We start from the raw sequence: 13,828 nt of genomic DNA, 5'->3' as shown, positions 1-13,828 counted from the left end.
GGCATGCCTTAGAACACAGAGAAATGGCTGAGCAAACCATTGGCATGGCTTGCTTTGTTTTTGCATTTCCCACCCACTCACACTGCCTGAGAAAGACAGCAATGAAAGGGGCATTTTGGCTAGTCCATCTCAATCCAAATGTAAATTGCTACCTTTATGACTCACAGTCAGGAGAGTTGATCATTCTCCACTATCCAGCACTTAATTAGTTGGTATTAAGCCCTTGCGAACAATGCAAAATTGTGATCACCTAAAACTTTGTGCCTTGATCAAAATGTCCAGCTAAACATTTGGCATGTTCCGTTATAAAGGGGAAGTAATATCTTGCAGAAAATGTTCGTTCCTCTGCAAATCAGATCCATTTGGAAGATAAAATGCACACACTTCTAAAAGATCTGCCATAGCAGGGAAAACCTGTTGTAAAGGAACTAGAGCAAGCGTCATAGAAAAACCTTACAATGGACTTTTTTTAAACCAGAGGTTTTGTCGGAAGCTCCCTTGACTTGCATCATTTTTTAGTTTAGTATCTTCGTTACTATTTGTGAGTATTCCAGCTCCATTAGTATTTAATTATCTTTAATGTAATTGTCAAGTCTGATAATAAATTATATGTTACTATTTATTATGATAACCCATGTATTCCAGTGTGATTTGGTTAGCATGATATTGATACGTACAGTGATCTTTTACAGGGTATGCACTGGCCTCCTCCAAGGGACTATGGATCTTTTCCCTCTAGAGGTGTCTGCAGGGGCAACAGTATCTTCTTGTGGCACCTAATACTAGTCTCCCATCAAGGTTTACAGATACATGGCTTCCTAATTCAAAGAGAACATACTATTCAGCTGTATGGTTATGGAACTAAGAATATTTGTGTGCTCTGTTGTCATGGAAATTGGAATCCTACTCCGTCACCCCAGTGTAACAGCCATGGTGTAACTGGTGGCCCATTACAATTAAGTTCCCCCATTGCATACTATGTGAAAAACATTAATTATACTCTATGCTACAAAAGTGTGATTCAGTTCTCAACGGGGAGCATTATTACCCATACAGCACAGTGTTTGGCAGCCATGGTATTGCGACATTGGCTTTGTTTTTGTAATGTATTTTATACCTTTCCTGCTCAATTTGAGAGCTGAAATTTGCTTTTCTTGAAGTGTACAAGTAAAAGGATTCTGCAATTATTTTTAATAAAATAAGATCTTTACCTTCATAACAACTTCTTTCAGGTTGAAAGATCCCAGAGCACTTTGCAAGTATATCTACATACATGCAGCACCACCGTAAACAGAAGAGGGAACTAAATGATGACAGAATTATATTGGATTGTCCAGGTGACAAAAGTGCCATTGTCTGTGACATGATCCAAAAAGAGACATGGAAAAAAAATGTACAATCCGTGATTAGAGAGGACATATGCTTGGACTGGAGATTCTTGGGTTTGGAGATTTTAAGGCTAAAAGGGACCATTCTGATCATCTTGCATAGCACAGACCAGGTAATTTCACCAGTGATTCCGGCATCTAGCCCAGGGAAGATCCCAAGGAGAATTCTAATGCATCCAGCAATTTTCTAGCAAAGATTGGAAAACTGGGGTGCAGGCCAGAGTCTTAAAATTTGCTCTGAGACATACAGATGGAAAAAACAGGACAGGGAAACCAAAAAAAAAAGAACTAGAAACAAAAATAACCTAGAAAAAATTGCTTGTCTTCCTGAGTAGAAACTCCTGGAGACATCTTTTAAAACCTTGGCGGGTATTTATCAGTTTCAGAGCCTCTGCTGGTTTCTTCTGACTGTTACCAATTTCCAGTAGTGGGCCACTAGTCCCAAGAACCAGTCAACAAAAGACCCATTGTTCAATTTCAAAAGCCAGTTGGCCAACTGCTGCCAGGTGCAAATTTCCAGCTGGAATTTGCAGCAGGACAACTTTTAGCCAAAGGTTAATAACCAGAACCAGTTAGAGACCTGAGATAAAGTCTTTGTATACTTCCAAGCCTTACAGCTGCTTGTTGTTGAAGAATTATACAAAGCAACACAGTGTCTCATTCATATGGCTATGCAGGACTGGGGAACATAAGTTATACCTACAACCATGTATTTCATCATCTGCCTCTAGAATTATAGGAGTACTTGCGGCACCTAGAGACTAACAAATTTATTTGACCGTAAGCTTTCGTGGGCTACATCCCACTTCTTCGGTGCCACAAGTACTCTTGTTCTTTTTGCGGATATAGACTAACACGGCTGCTACTCTGAAATCTAGAATTACAAGCACCAGAACGTGGATAGGTCTGCTATCTGTTCTGGATTTGAATATAATTCTGACAGGTACCAGACGGTAATGGCAAATAAGTAATACAGCTGGCAACATCAGGATTGTCAGGAGGGAAAGAATTATTTGCAGTTTTCCTGTTCCTGGTAACAGAACACTGAATTCCACATAAAATAACATTTCATTCAAACAGGCAGATGCTAGCTAAATAAAACGTGCAATAGGATCCCTGAGGATGGACCGAGGTATGCAAGTCATGCATTTCTCAAGAGGTTTAAATTAAACCGAAGTGGAACAGGAAAAAAAATAAAAAACCAAAAACCTCCTAACCTCCGCAAGCGTGTGGGGCTGGAGGACTCACTTAATTTTGTGAAACTGAAAAGGCGACTAACAAATTCTACCTTGAACCATTCCCTGAGCAGCCCACTGCACTGTATGGGTGCCAAGGAAGAGCTCCTCAGAACAGAAAATAGCTGGATGTTTAAAAAACCAAAGGCCTGATCCTGCATCAGGATCTGAAAGCACAGAAACCTGCCTGTGGGTGCAGTCCTATTGAAGGGTCCATGCCCATGGGTCCATTTGTAGGACTGGAGCCTGGCTGGATACAGTTAAAACACTGGGTGCCACATCCCTTCACCTATCCCTCTGGTCTGGCAGCTGTCTGCCTAGTCCCCTGCCCCCTCAACCTCCAACGGACGCTGCGTGAGCAGACTCCTGTGCCCACTTGGAGCCTCAATGAAGACACACGACTCCTGCCCACGTCAGGCACTCACAGGATTGAGATTGTAGCTGTCTGGTTCAGGACTTGCCGCTAAAGCAGCAGCTAACTTGTGGGTGCTTTCTACTTATTTTCAGCAGTCGTACCACCCCCTAGCAAACAATTCATTTGCTAAATCCTGCCCGTGGCGGCTTGTCATAGTATCTTTCCCCAATCTGAACCTTAGAGTCCAAAAACTGGGAGTACCAGCATGAATTCCTCTAAGCTTAATTACCAGCTTAGATCTGATACGCTGCCACCACCCAAAAATATATAGTGTTTTGGGGCACTCTGGTCCCCCCAAAAACTTTCCCTGGGGACCCCAAGACCCAAATTCCTTGAGTCTTACAACACAGGGGAATAAACCATTTCCCTCCCCTTCTCCTTTCTTCCTCCCAGATCTTTCCCACCCTGGGTACACTAGGAGATCACCGTGATTCAAACTCCTTGAACCACAACACAGAGAAATCAAGGTGATTCCCCCCTTCTCTCCCCCTCCCTTCTCCTTCCCTAGTAAGTACAGACTCAATTCCCTTGAGCCTCAACAAGGGGAAAAAATCAAACAGGTCTTAAAAAGCCAAACTTTTAATAAAAAGAAAGAAAAAAAGTAAAAGTTATCTCTGCAGTTTAGATGGTAAAAGTTACAGGGTCTGTCAGCTTATAGAAACTGGAGAAAAGCCTCCTCCAGCAGAAATACAATTTAAAATACTTCCAGCCAAATACACATTTGCAAATACAGAAAACAATCAAAAGACTATAACCACCTTTCTTACTAAGTACTCACTATTCTCAATATATAAGAGACTGTAGCAGGGAGATTGGCAAGAAACCTGGTTGCACGTCTAGTTCCTTCCAGGACCCGGAGAGAACAAAGCCAAACCCAAAAAACACAAACAAAGGCTTCCCTCCAACAAGATTTGAACGTATCTTGTTTCCTGATTGGTCCCCTGGTCAGGTGTTTGGTTCCCTGTTTGTTAACCCTTTACAGGTAAGAGAGACATTAACCCTTAACTATCTGTTTTTGACAAGGCTTCTCCTGGCTAATGTGAAGATGACATTTTAATTAAATGGTTTTGTATTAATTGGCCATTCCTCAGTCCAGGCTTTCCACAAAGTAGAATCGAAGCACAGTTCTGATGCATCAGCACAGTCAGCACTGCCAGCTCATTTTTACTCATTATCTAAAAATGTCTATGGCACTCTGTCACGGGGCACTTAACAATAATTATTTAATCTCATAAATAATCAAACTACAAACCTCAGCAGCCAGAAAGCCACTGCTGCACACAGCGTACACGCACACAGGTATATTGAATAAGAATTCCCTTTGCTATCTGTGGGAGTAACCAAAGTTCCAGTATGGTTTGTTTTAACACTAAAAGGAGAAAATTTAGAAATCCAGCCAAAATATCAAGAGTAGAACTTTAACTAACCCGTAGTTGATATGTGAAAGGCCTCCACAAGCGTCATTAAAGTCTAACATTGTTCCTTTAGGAAAAGAAACAAAAAGAGAAAATCATGATGCCATTTCAGCCATGTAAATAGTGCAACATTAATGGAAGTGACCAGACAGTGCTATTGCAGATGGTCTTGCTAGTTCTATCTGTCTGAATGAACAGGAATTAGATCTGAGAGAGGTGCTCATTGTCAGCAGTGATGCTCTTCTTTCTTAGACGCTGGGTATATCATCAGAAACGACTGTTCTGCCTAAATGTCTAAAGAATTATTTCTTAGATGTAAAACTGTAGGCCACACGTTATATCCAGGAAAGTAACAACACAACGGAGAGAAAGGTTGGGGTATGTGGGGGTGAGGGGAGTGAGAAGGGTCTGGATTTAACTGAGATGTGTAATTAATTTGCAAAATCATAAACAGACCAAATGTTCTAGACCTTTATGTCTTGATACAGAGTCCCTATTCCCTGGTAGGCAGAAAGAGAGGCAGAGACTTGAGGGCTTTTTTGTTTGCTGGTTTTTTGCTTGAGGCAAAGTTCCTTGTTCCAAATCTAAGTCAGCCATACTGCAGCATCAGGAAATATTGATTCCATGAAGCAAGACCACATTTTTCAAACCAATCTTTAATGCAACTGGTGCCCTTGCTCCAGAAGAGTCTGTCTCCCACAGAGCTGGCTGCAGGAAGCACATCATGATCAGTATGTTCAGGTGCCAACCCTCCCCCGGCACAGGGAAAGGCCAGAGTGACGGATTGTTGCTGTTCTTAAGGCCAGAGCTCCATCATGTCAGCTCCTCTGGAGTCTGAGGTGGGCACAAAACACCTGCACCCAGAAAGTGAAGATAAGCAGCAGCTTAGGGGTATGGAACAGCTTCCATAAAAGGGGAGATTAAAAAGACTGGAACTGTTCTGCTAAAAAAAAATAAACAAAGAGGGACACGATGGAGGTCTATAAAATCATGACTGGTGTGGAGAAAGTGAATAAGGAACTGTTATTTACCCCCTTCACATAACACAAGAACCTGAGGTCACTCGATAAAATTACTAGGCAGCAGGCTTAAAACAAACACAAGAAAGTATTTATTCACACAATGCACAGTCCACCTGTGGAACTCATTGACAGGGGATGTTGTGAAGGCCAAAACTATAACTTGGTTCAAACAAGAACTAGATAAGTTCATGGAGGACAGGTCCATCAATAGCTGTTTGCTAAGATGGTCAGGACGTAAGCTCATGCTTAGGGTGTCCACAAACCTCTGACTGCCAGAAGCTGGGAGTGGAGGACAAGGGATGGATCACTCGCTAATAGCACTATTGTGTTCATTCCCTGTTAGGCATCTGGCACTGGTCACTGTCAGAAGACAGGACAGTGGGCTAGATGGACTGCTGGTCTGAGTCAGTCTGGCTGTTCTTATGTATAAGATACTTCTGCTACCCAGGAGTGCAAAGCCACAAGGCGATATACACCATGGCAGACCAAGCAGGAGGGATAACAACACAAGTTACTGTTATGGGACAGGTTTCAGAGTGGTAGCCATGTTAGTCTGTATCACCAAAAAGAACGAGGAGTCCTTGTGGCACCTTAGAGACTAACACATTTATTTGGGCAGAAGCTTTCATGGGCTAAAACCCATAAAACCGATGAAGTGGGTTCTAGCTCACGAAAGCTTATGCCCAAATAAATATGTTAGTCTCTAAGGTGCCACAAAGACACCGTGTTCTTTTTGTTATGGGACAGTCGCTTCTCAGCCCCAACAGGTGCCCGGCGGCAAGGAGCTGCAGAGGAGCAGCCCTCTGCCCAACTGGATCTCCATGGATGGTGCGGGAATGGAGGCAGGGCAGCTCCAAGGACAGCAGAACAGACTAGGTAAGGGGATGGCCAGCCATCTTGCAGGATATTGGGAGTCTGAGAGGCTTTGCTAACCACAGTCCCTGCCACCTCACAGAGTAGAGGAAAAGCTGAGCGGGATCCTGGGACCTCTAGAGACACGGACATTTTTAGTAAATAAATCTAGGAAAAAAACTTGTGCTCATTGTTTTTGGCTCAAAAACATGTGAAATGGAAATATGGTGACACTCAGCTGCTTTGATTTAAAGCTGCGGGGGGGGGGGGAGGGGAAATGAACCAGAAACTCAAAGTGAAACTCAGTGAGAGAGAATCCATAATCCCAAGATCATGAAAGAAACTTGCCCAGACCACCGGGATGGTGAAGTGCTGGGAATGACACAGCTCGGCTCTGGTGACAAAGCAGTCTGTCTTAGATTCTGGGCCTCAGAACTCCTTGACTGAAATACAGGCATGAATTTCAGTAGGGACTATCTAACAGCTGTATTTGTTAAGTTCCCGCTGTGATGAATACAGTGGAAAACAGAACTTTATGAGACCCGTGGAATAGGCATCAATTGTCTAGACTGCAGCAATACAAGCCTGTTCTCTCACAGCATGCGTGTCAATATACCTCCCAGTGCATACACTCGTGTGACATTTCAACCGTCTAACTGCTGAAACTGTCAGGTTTGCAGAGCTATGATTGTCAGATCCGTTCTTATTGAGAGTGGCTTTGTGACAAGTTTTCAGAAACTATGGATTAGCACAAAGCAAACCTTTCCCTTAGTCCTCTAAAGGGCTTTAAATTGGAACCATTATTAGTTTATTCAGAATCACTGAATCAGGACCATTCTTAAAATCTGACATGGAACCAAATCTTGTCTCTGTGCAGAAAAATCATCAATCATTTCCTTCCCCTTCCAGCGCTAATGGTTGAGAGTTTGCATCCGTCCTGCCTGTCCCTATCAGGGCTGGGTCGCGGGCAGCCAATGACTCAGTTACCAAGTTGGAGTCCAGATACCAGGGAGTCAGGGTCAGACACCAAGTTGCAGACAACAGGCAAATAGAAGCGTCGGGTTCAAACCAGGTCAGAAGCCGGCATCTAGGCTCCAAGGCAAGGACGAGAGCAGAAGCAAGCCTGCGGTCTGCATTGTTGCTCAGCAGCTAACGAAGTAATCCTCCCAGCACCAATGAAGGTCTCACTGTGTTTTGTTTTTAACGGGGGGAGGGAGTAAATGCGGTGTTCTCACGTCTGTGGTTTCAGCAGAGAGGTCGTCTGCGCTCCCATAGGCAGGTTCCGTTTTGTCACACAATGGGCCAGATCCTGCAGTCTTTGCGCAGGCAGAGCTCTGACTTAAAAGACTACATTGTTTTGAAACAAAGTCAGAAGCATTAATGGCTTACAACTGCTGGTCACAAAATAGGCTAGTGTTCTCAGGTCAGTTAATATGATGAGAAACTACCTCATTTAAATTTGTGCAGAACACACATAAGGAACTAACTAATTTCTCCTCACCATCACTTCTCCACAGACGGTTCAAAGTGACGTCCACATGTTTGAACCTGCGGCAGTATCTGCGAAACCTCAGGGAGGCTGCTCACTTCTCAGCCAGCCTCTGGTCATGGGCCCATAAACCCACTGACAGGAAGGGGAGCTGCACACCCACTAGCAGGAGACTCGTTTGGTTCCTCAGGGCAGAGAGCTCCCTCTCTCACACCTTGATGTCTAATCTAACCATGTCAATGAAATGCTCTGAACTGCCCACCAGGCTGTGAAACAGCCTCCCCTGGGAGATGGCAGAGGGGAAGTATGTGCCGCAGAAGCTAAGCCATCTGTCGCCGAGCCCTGTGCATCCCAGAGCAGAGACTCTTCCCAGGAGCACAGCGGGGTTTGCTGGAAGACTCAGAGGCTCTGTGACATACACAGGCTCTGAGCAGAGAGGTGGGAAGCAGCTAGCAACAAGTGCTACTGCACTACTTTGGCTGTGGCAGGGGCCAAAGCCTGGCTGTGCAGCTGCCTTGTGCCCTGCCTGAAGGCTGACAGTGAACTTTTCATCCCCAGGATTGGTCCCTGTCACGGAGTCCCCGGGCGATGCTCTGGAACTGCTCTCCATCAAGCCAGTTAGGACTCTGGGGAGCCTCCTGTCCCTTGGAGCAGATTGTCTTCAGGGCAAGAAGCTCACACGGCTTCACCTTCCTGGGTCTGACCGTGGAGTATTCAGCATATGCCCCCCGTGTGCTTCCCACAGGGAGTCCGCCCCGGTGAGGTCCTGGGGAAGCCAGAGGGTCCTGAACCCCCACTTTGCAATCAGATATGACTCTCAGCCAGCCGGTAAAACAGAGGTTTTTTAGATGACAGGAACATGGTTTAAAACAGAGCTTGTAGATACAGAGAACAGGACCCTTCAGCCAGGTCCATTCTGGGGCCCAGTGAGGCAGACCCCCACATCTGCCCTCACTCCTCGTCCCCAGCCAGCTCCAAACTGAACCCCCTTCCAGCCCCTCCGTTCTGGCCTTTGTCTCTTTCCCGGGCTAAGAGGTCACCTGATCTCTTTGTTCACCTTTAGCCATCCCCTTGCAGGGGGGAAAGGGCCCCAACCATTTGTTGCCAGGAGACAGAGTGTCAGCCATTTATGCATGCTGGAGACTTAAGAACTGCATAGGGGAAACTGAGGCACTCACACAGTATTCAGAGGAAACATTAAGAACAGTCCCACTTCATCACAGTCCCCTCATGCAGACCCTTTTTACTCTGGATTTGCACGAGGAACCAAAATTCCCCCCTTGCTTAGGCCTTCTCGGGGAAGGGCAGTTAGGAATGTGCTTCTGTGCCCTAGAAGGCAGTGAGACAGAGAGAAGGGCTCTCCTGAATCGGGGCTTATGGGAAGACGATGTGAACTTGCATTGGGCTGCTGTACTTCTACGAACGCATTAATAAAAGTGGTTCTTATCAAAACTCTGATGTGCTTTAACACCCCAATTCCAGTCAGCAATCCGGAAGAGCTGTATTGGAGCTCTCCAGACAGATTTTGCTCACTCATTTTTATCTAAAAAGGAGAAAGCACATTAATCTAAAACTCCCTCTGGATTTTCCAAGGAAATATTCTTATATTTCAGCGGATACTTCTTTATTGCAGACATTCAGGAAGTCTGTACAGTCCACAGAACAGAAACATCCAAGAGAGCCACTGCTTTACTAATGCCACGCACAATCTATATTAGGTCAAATTTCTGCCACAGGAGTAATCACTGCAGTGTGCATGTCCACACTGCCCTCCTGAGGTCGGTGCTGTGCGTCCTCACCAGGAACACTTCCACGGACCCAAGAAAGGCAGCGTGGGGTGCTGAGAGCCTGGGGTCTCAGCTCTGCTGGCAGCTCCCTGTCAGGACCCCCACAGGCTCCTGGCAGGCTCCAGCCCCCCAGAAGCATCTTGCCCCAGCTCCCAGCTGGGAGTGTGGTCCATTCTCCCCCAGCTATTGGGGTGGCTTCTGAGACCTTATCCAATCAGTGTCCTCTGGGACCTTAGCCACTCGGTTCCCAAGAACTCAGCTCTGAACTTGTCACGGAGGGTTTTTTACTGGCATACAATCGAGTTGATCAGGCTCAGGCACAGGGGCTGGATACGGAGCATGCTACGCATCCACAGTACATAGTCATGAATCAGCTTAGCAGCACATTCGACGTAACACTATTGGGTAATACGTTGGGTCACACATTTTGTGATTGGGATACTAATTTTGGTAGTCAGTCCCACTTAGGTCATGAGCTGTTCACACGCTGCAGTACCTGCTGGGCCACGGGTGCAAGCTATGGCACATTGCTTACTACCCGGCTATCTCTTTTCTACTAGCTACAGCTTTTATGTATTTACAAGGTTACTGTAAATTCACACTTTGTTCACTGCATCGTGTCCTTTCTCAGACTAGACCTGCACCCCAGCCCCAAACTCCTTTCACTCGAAGATTTCATGCCTCACTACTGCCTGTATCCTTCTCCCTCTCACTCATGTCCATGCTGCCCCTCTGTTTCCTGGAGTGGCTGGACACAGCTACCCATCTGCCAGGTCCCTCCTCAGGACACAGTCCTTCCATGCAGCCTGCTAGTCTTCATCCCACCACCCTGAACAGTGCTGCTGTTTCTCAAATCGGAGCCAAAGACACTAGGGGCACCATGTGTGCTGAACCCAGGGCATTGTGTCTCCGGTTGTTCCATGCGTTTGTCTCCTCTGGGCAAGGACGTTACCTACGCCCTAGGTGCCACCAGCGCTGGGTATGTTCTCAGTGCTCCACAAACAATAGCTGAAGTAGACACTGCTGGATTCTGCTTTCAGTTTTAGCTAAAAGGCCTTTTATCAGGACTGGTTTCTCCTTTCTGAACAGAGGTAGGAACACTGCTTCTTCTCTCACTTGCCTCCTTATCTGTTTGTCTAGGATAACAGGGCAGCATCTTTTGCCAGAGGCACCCGAGGGATCTGTCTGTAGCTGACTTACACCTTTTGCTATATTTTGCTACTGTGAATCATCTTACCAGTTTCCTTCTTCAATGCCATGTCAGGGAGCAGATACACATCTGGCTCCCCTCTCCACCTCAAGGCTCATCTAGAGAGGGCTGAAGCGGCTGCATTGCGTGTCACACTCATTAAAAGCTGACCCATCAGCCCTTTCAGGCTGTAGTGAGAAACTTTCCCCCCTTCTGCCCCGAGAAGTGAGTGGAAAGACTGCAGAATGACTTCTCATCCTTTGCTAGAAACTCTGACTTCTGTTTTTACATCCCAGAACCCCTGTACACAGGAAAGGATAACTCACGATACAGGCCCTCTAGCCCCAGGGTATCTGGGTGACTCCACTGGTTGAACTGCCAGACAGCTTAGTTACTTGTGTAGACCATTTCTTCCCAGTGTGTCTCCCTGTAAATTGCTCTGCTGTTCTCCCCTGTCCAGCTGGCACTACATTACTCTCCCAGGAATTCCCACACCCTGCTCAGTAATACGAAATATCACCAACGTTCCCTCTCCCTACACGACAGTCTTCACTTATTCTCCCACCTCAGACTCTCAGCCTTTAGCTACGGACTCACAGCCTCAGCCCTCTCCACCCATGAGAAGTGAGACAACTCCACAAGAGGAATTCTCCCAAAGGTTTCCCAAATAATTCCAGGGTAGGACTGCAGTTTGCCTCTGCCCAGGGAGATGGAGATTCACAGAAGGCCTGAGTCATCTGCACACACTTCAGGGTGCTCTGATTCCCAGGCACCACAGCATCTATGGAGCTGCGCTGCCAGGGCTTCTCCTGATGGCATTAGCCCCTTTGTGCGAGAGGGACTGTGGAAAAGCTAATGCAAGCTCAGGCTGGCATCCACTTTATGCACTGATGCCGGCTCATAACTATGGAGAACTCCTGTTCATCTCCTCAGCTTTACACAGGTCACAAGCCTGAGCTGTGAACCCAAATCACTACAGAGCGATTGGCATTTAACCAGCTGCCTTTTACAGCAGGGCTTTTCGGTTTTCTTCATTTATGTCAGCTCAGATTTCTAATTAAATATTTAATCAGAGATTTTTCTAAATCTGCCTGTTTTTAATTAAATGTTTGGATTAATTGTCTCAGAGATATTTGATGCTTCCTGACGATAAATTAACAAGGAAGTTCAAAGGGAAGATCTGACAGCAATAATTACCAAATTTATCAGTGAAGCCAGTTCCATATTTGGGGAAAAACTTCTGTTTTGATAGACATGAGAGTGGGAAGCAAAACTTAGGCAACAGAGAAACCAAAGAAAGACAAAGTGACTTTCTACAGGTGGCAATGCCCTAGATACTGGACTATACGATGCTCTAAAGGTCTGTCCTGCATCATGAGGGAGAAAGGGAAACATTTCATTTTGCTCTGGAAAGTCTCTATAGCATTTACCACCATACACAATATACTGCCTCCCAGCCCTGATGGAAAGGACCAATGTTCTAATCTGAAAAGCTAAACTGTAGCAAGCAGCATTGTGGGGTTCCCTGGTCGCTGTCTACCAATGATTTTCAGATCAAATGTGCTCCGCTGAGAAGTAGAGAGATGTTTCCCTTTACCTGCCAGCCCTGCCACGTTAAACTGGCACTTGAGAAGCAATCTGGGTTCTTTTCTTTTCCAATGTCAGCAGTACATAAATGTTGTGCAAACTCAGTTAGACCATCAGTGACAGCTGTGTAACCCCACTGCCTTAACTGAGCCCTGACAGAGTTAACTGACTGGAAGGCGATACATCTTTCTACTGGGTGAACACCACAAAGGAGCACCAGCCAACACAGGACCTTCAGTGCTAAAAACATCAGCACTTTACACGTGCACTGTAAGGTGTAACTCTATCATCCAGCAGCATTAGTAGGCTCTTAACCTCTTGTGTGGACCAACCACTAGATGAGGATACCAGCCTGGGTGTACTACCTTATTTTAGCCACGGAAGCTGCTAGAACTGACTAGTAATACACACAGGTAGCAGAAAGTGCCGTTTTCACTGCGGAACCACATTATTACAGTTGTAGAAGTAACATTTTTTTTAAAAAAAGCAGAGCTGAAATTAAGTAAGCCCCTGAGAGGAAGGTGAACCGACCAGCAAGCAGCAAGGCAAGGCTAAAGAGTATATTTCGTACAATAAATCCAGGGACAAAAAGTCAGGTCATTCATTTTGTCAGCACCACAGGGATTCTTAGCAACAGCATGTTGTTTCGCTTCTGAAGAGTGATGTTTTCACCAGACAATTGGACAGTTCTTTAGCTTTGCTTCAGTTTTTCCTCTGACAAATGTTACCTTAAAATTGCCACTCTCATCTTTCCACTTTCCACGCTCCCCAGTGACTACAGCGAACCGGCAACGGAGACTAGCTAGGTTGGCAGCCAGCAGGGACGTTGGATATTTAGCTTATGTTTTACAGTTTTGTTGAAATCCTACATAATCAGTATGAAGGCATCTGGCTACGCACCACTGGCCCATGTAGAGATGCTTCTGGACTATGCACAATTTTATTAGCTTTCCCCGTCCCCCCCTACCCCTTCACATTGTTTTACACAAATTTCGCAGCTTGTAATATCTCCAGCTCTGTGCTCTTTGTACAGCACCTAGTGCCATAAAGCCCCTCTCCTGATTTGGGCCTGTGAGTGTTACTGCAATGATAATACTAACTCTAGCCACTGACAGCCTCCACCATCACTGATTCATAAACAAGCTAAAGGCAAATTTGGTTTTCAGCATGTACTTACATTCCAAAGAGGAGCGCGTTGGGGTGACAGCAGGATTTGTTTGCTGAAGGCCTCAGTCTGGATCCCTCTGTTCCCTATAAAAGCAGACATGTTCACTGTTAGACACTGCCTTGCCACAAATACTTTAGCTAGTCACTTTTTAAGACAGCACATTACAGTAGCCATAAAATTCTTTGATATCATTGTAGGAAAGCTATAGCCATAGAATTTCCAGCCCTATAGTAATTAATTAGAATAGAAATTAAATGGCAAAGCACAGGGTTTTAAAATGA

At 45.5% G+C, this 13,828-nt stretch overlaps 1 protein-coding gene across 2 annotated transcripts in view; it reads right to left on the bottom strand.

The window, feature by feature from the left end:
* The window catches only part of HTR2C (5-hydroxytryptamine receptor 2C), a 433,471-nt gene that overhangs the window by 315,575 nt on the left and 104,068 nt on the right, over positions 1-13,828 (bottom strand). For both annotated transcript variants that reach the window (XM_050964945.1, XM_050964947.1), the window contains exon 2: positions 13,557-13,630. In XM_050964945.1, the coding sequence (XP_050820902.1) occupies positions 13,557-13,558 (2 nt within the window). In that variant the 5' untranslated portion in view covers positions 13,559-13,630. The remainder of the gene's footprint in view (positions 1-13,556; positions 13,631-13,828) is intronic.

This window comes from Gopherus flavomarginatus, chromosome 8 (assembly GCF_025201925.1).
Source record: "Gopherus flavomarginatus isolate rGopFla2 chromosome 8, rGopFla2.mat.asm, whole genome shotgun sequence".
NCBI lineage: Eukaryota > Metazoa > Chordata > Testudines > Testudinidae > Gopherus > Gopherus flavomarginatus.
Note: the sequence above shows the minus strand (reverse complement) of the source record. Positions and strands in the feature narration are given on the sequence as shown.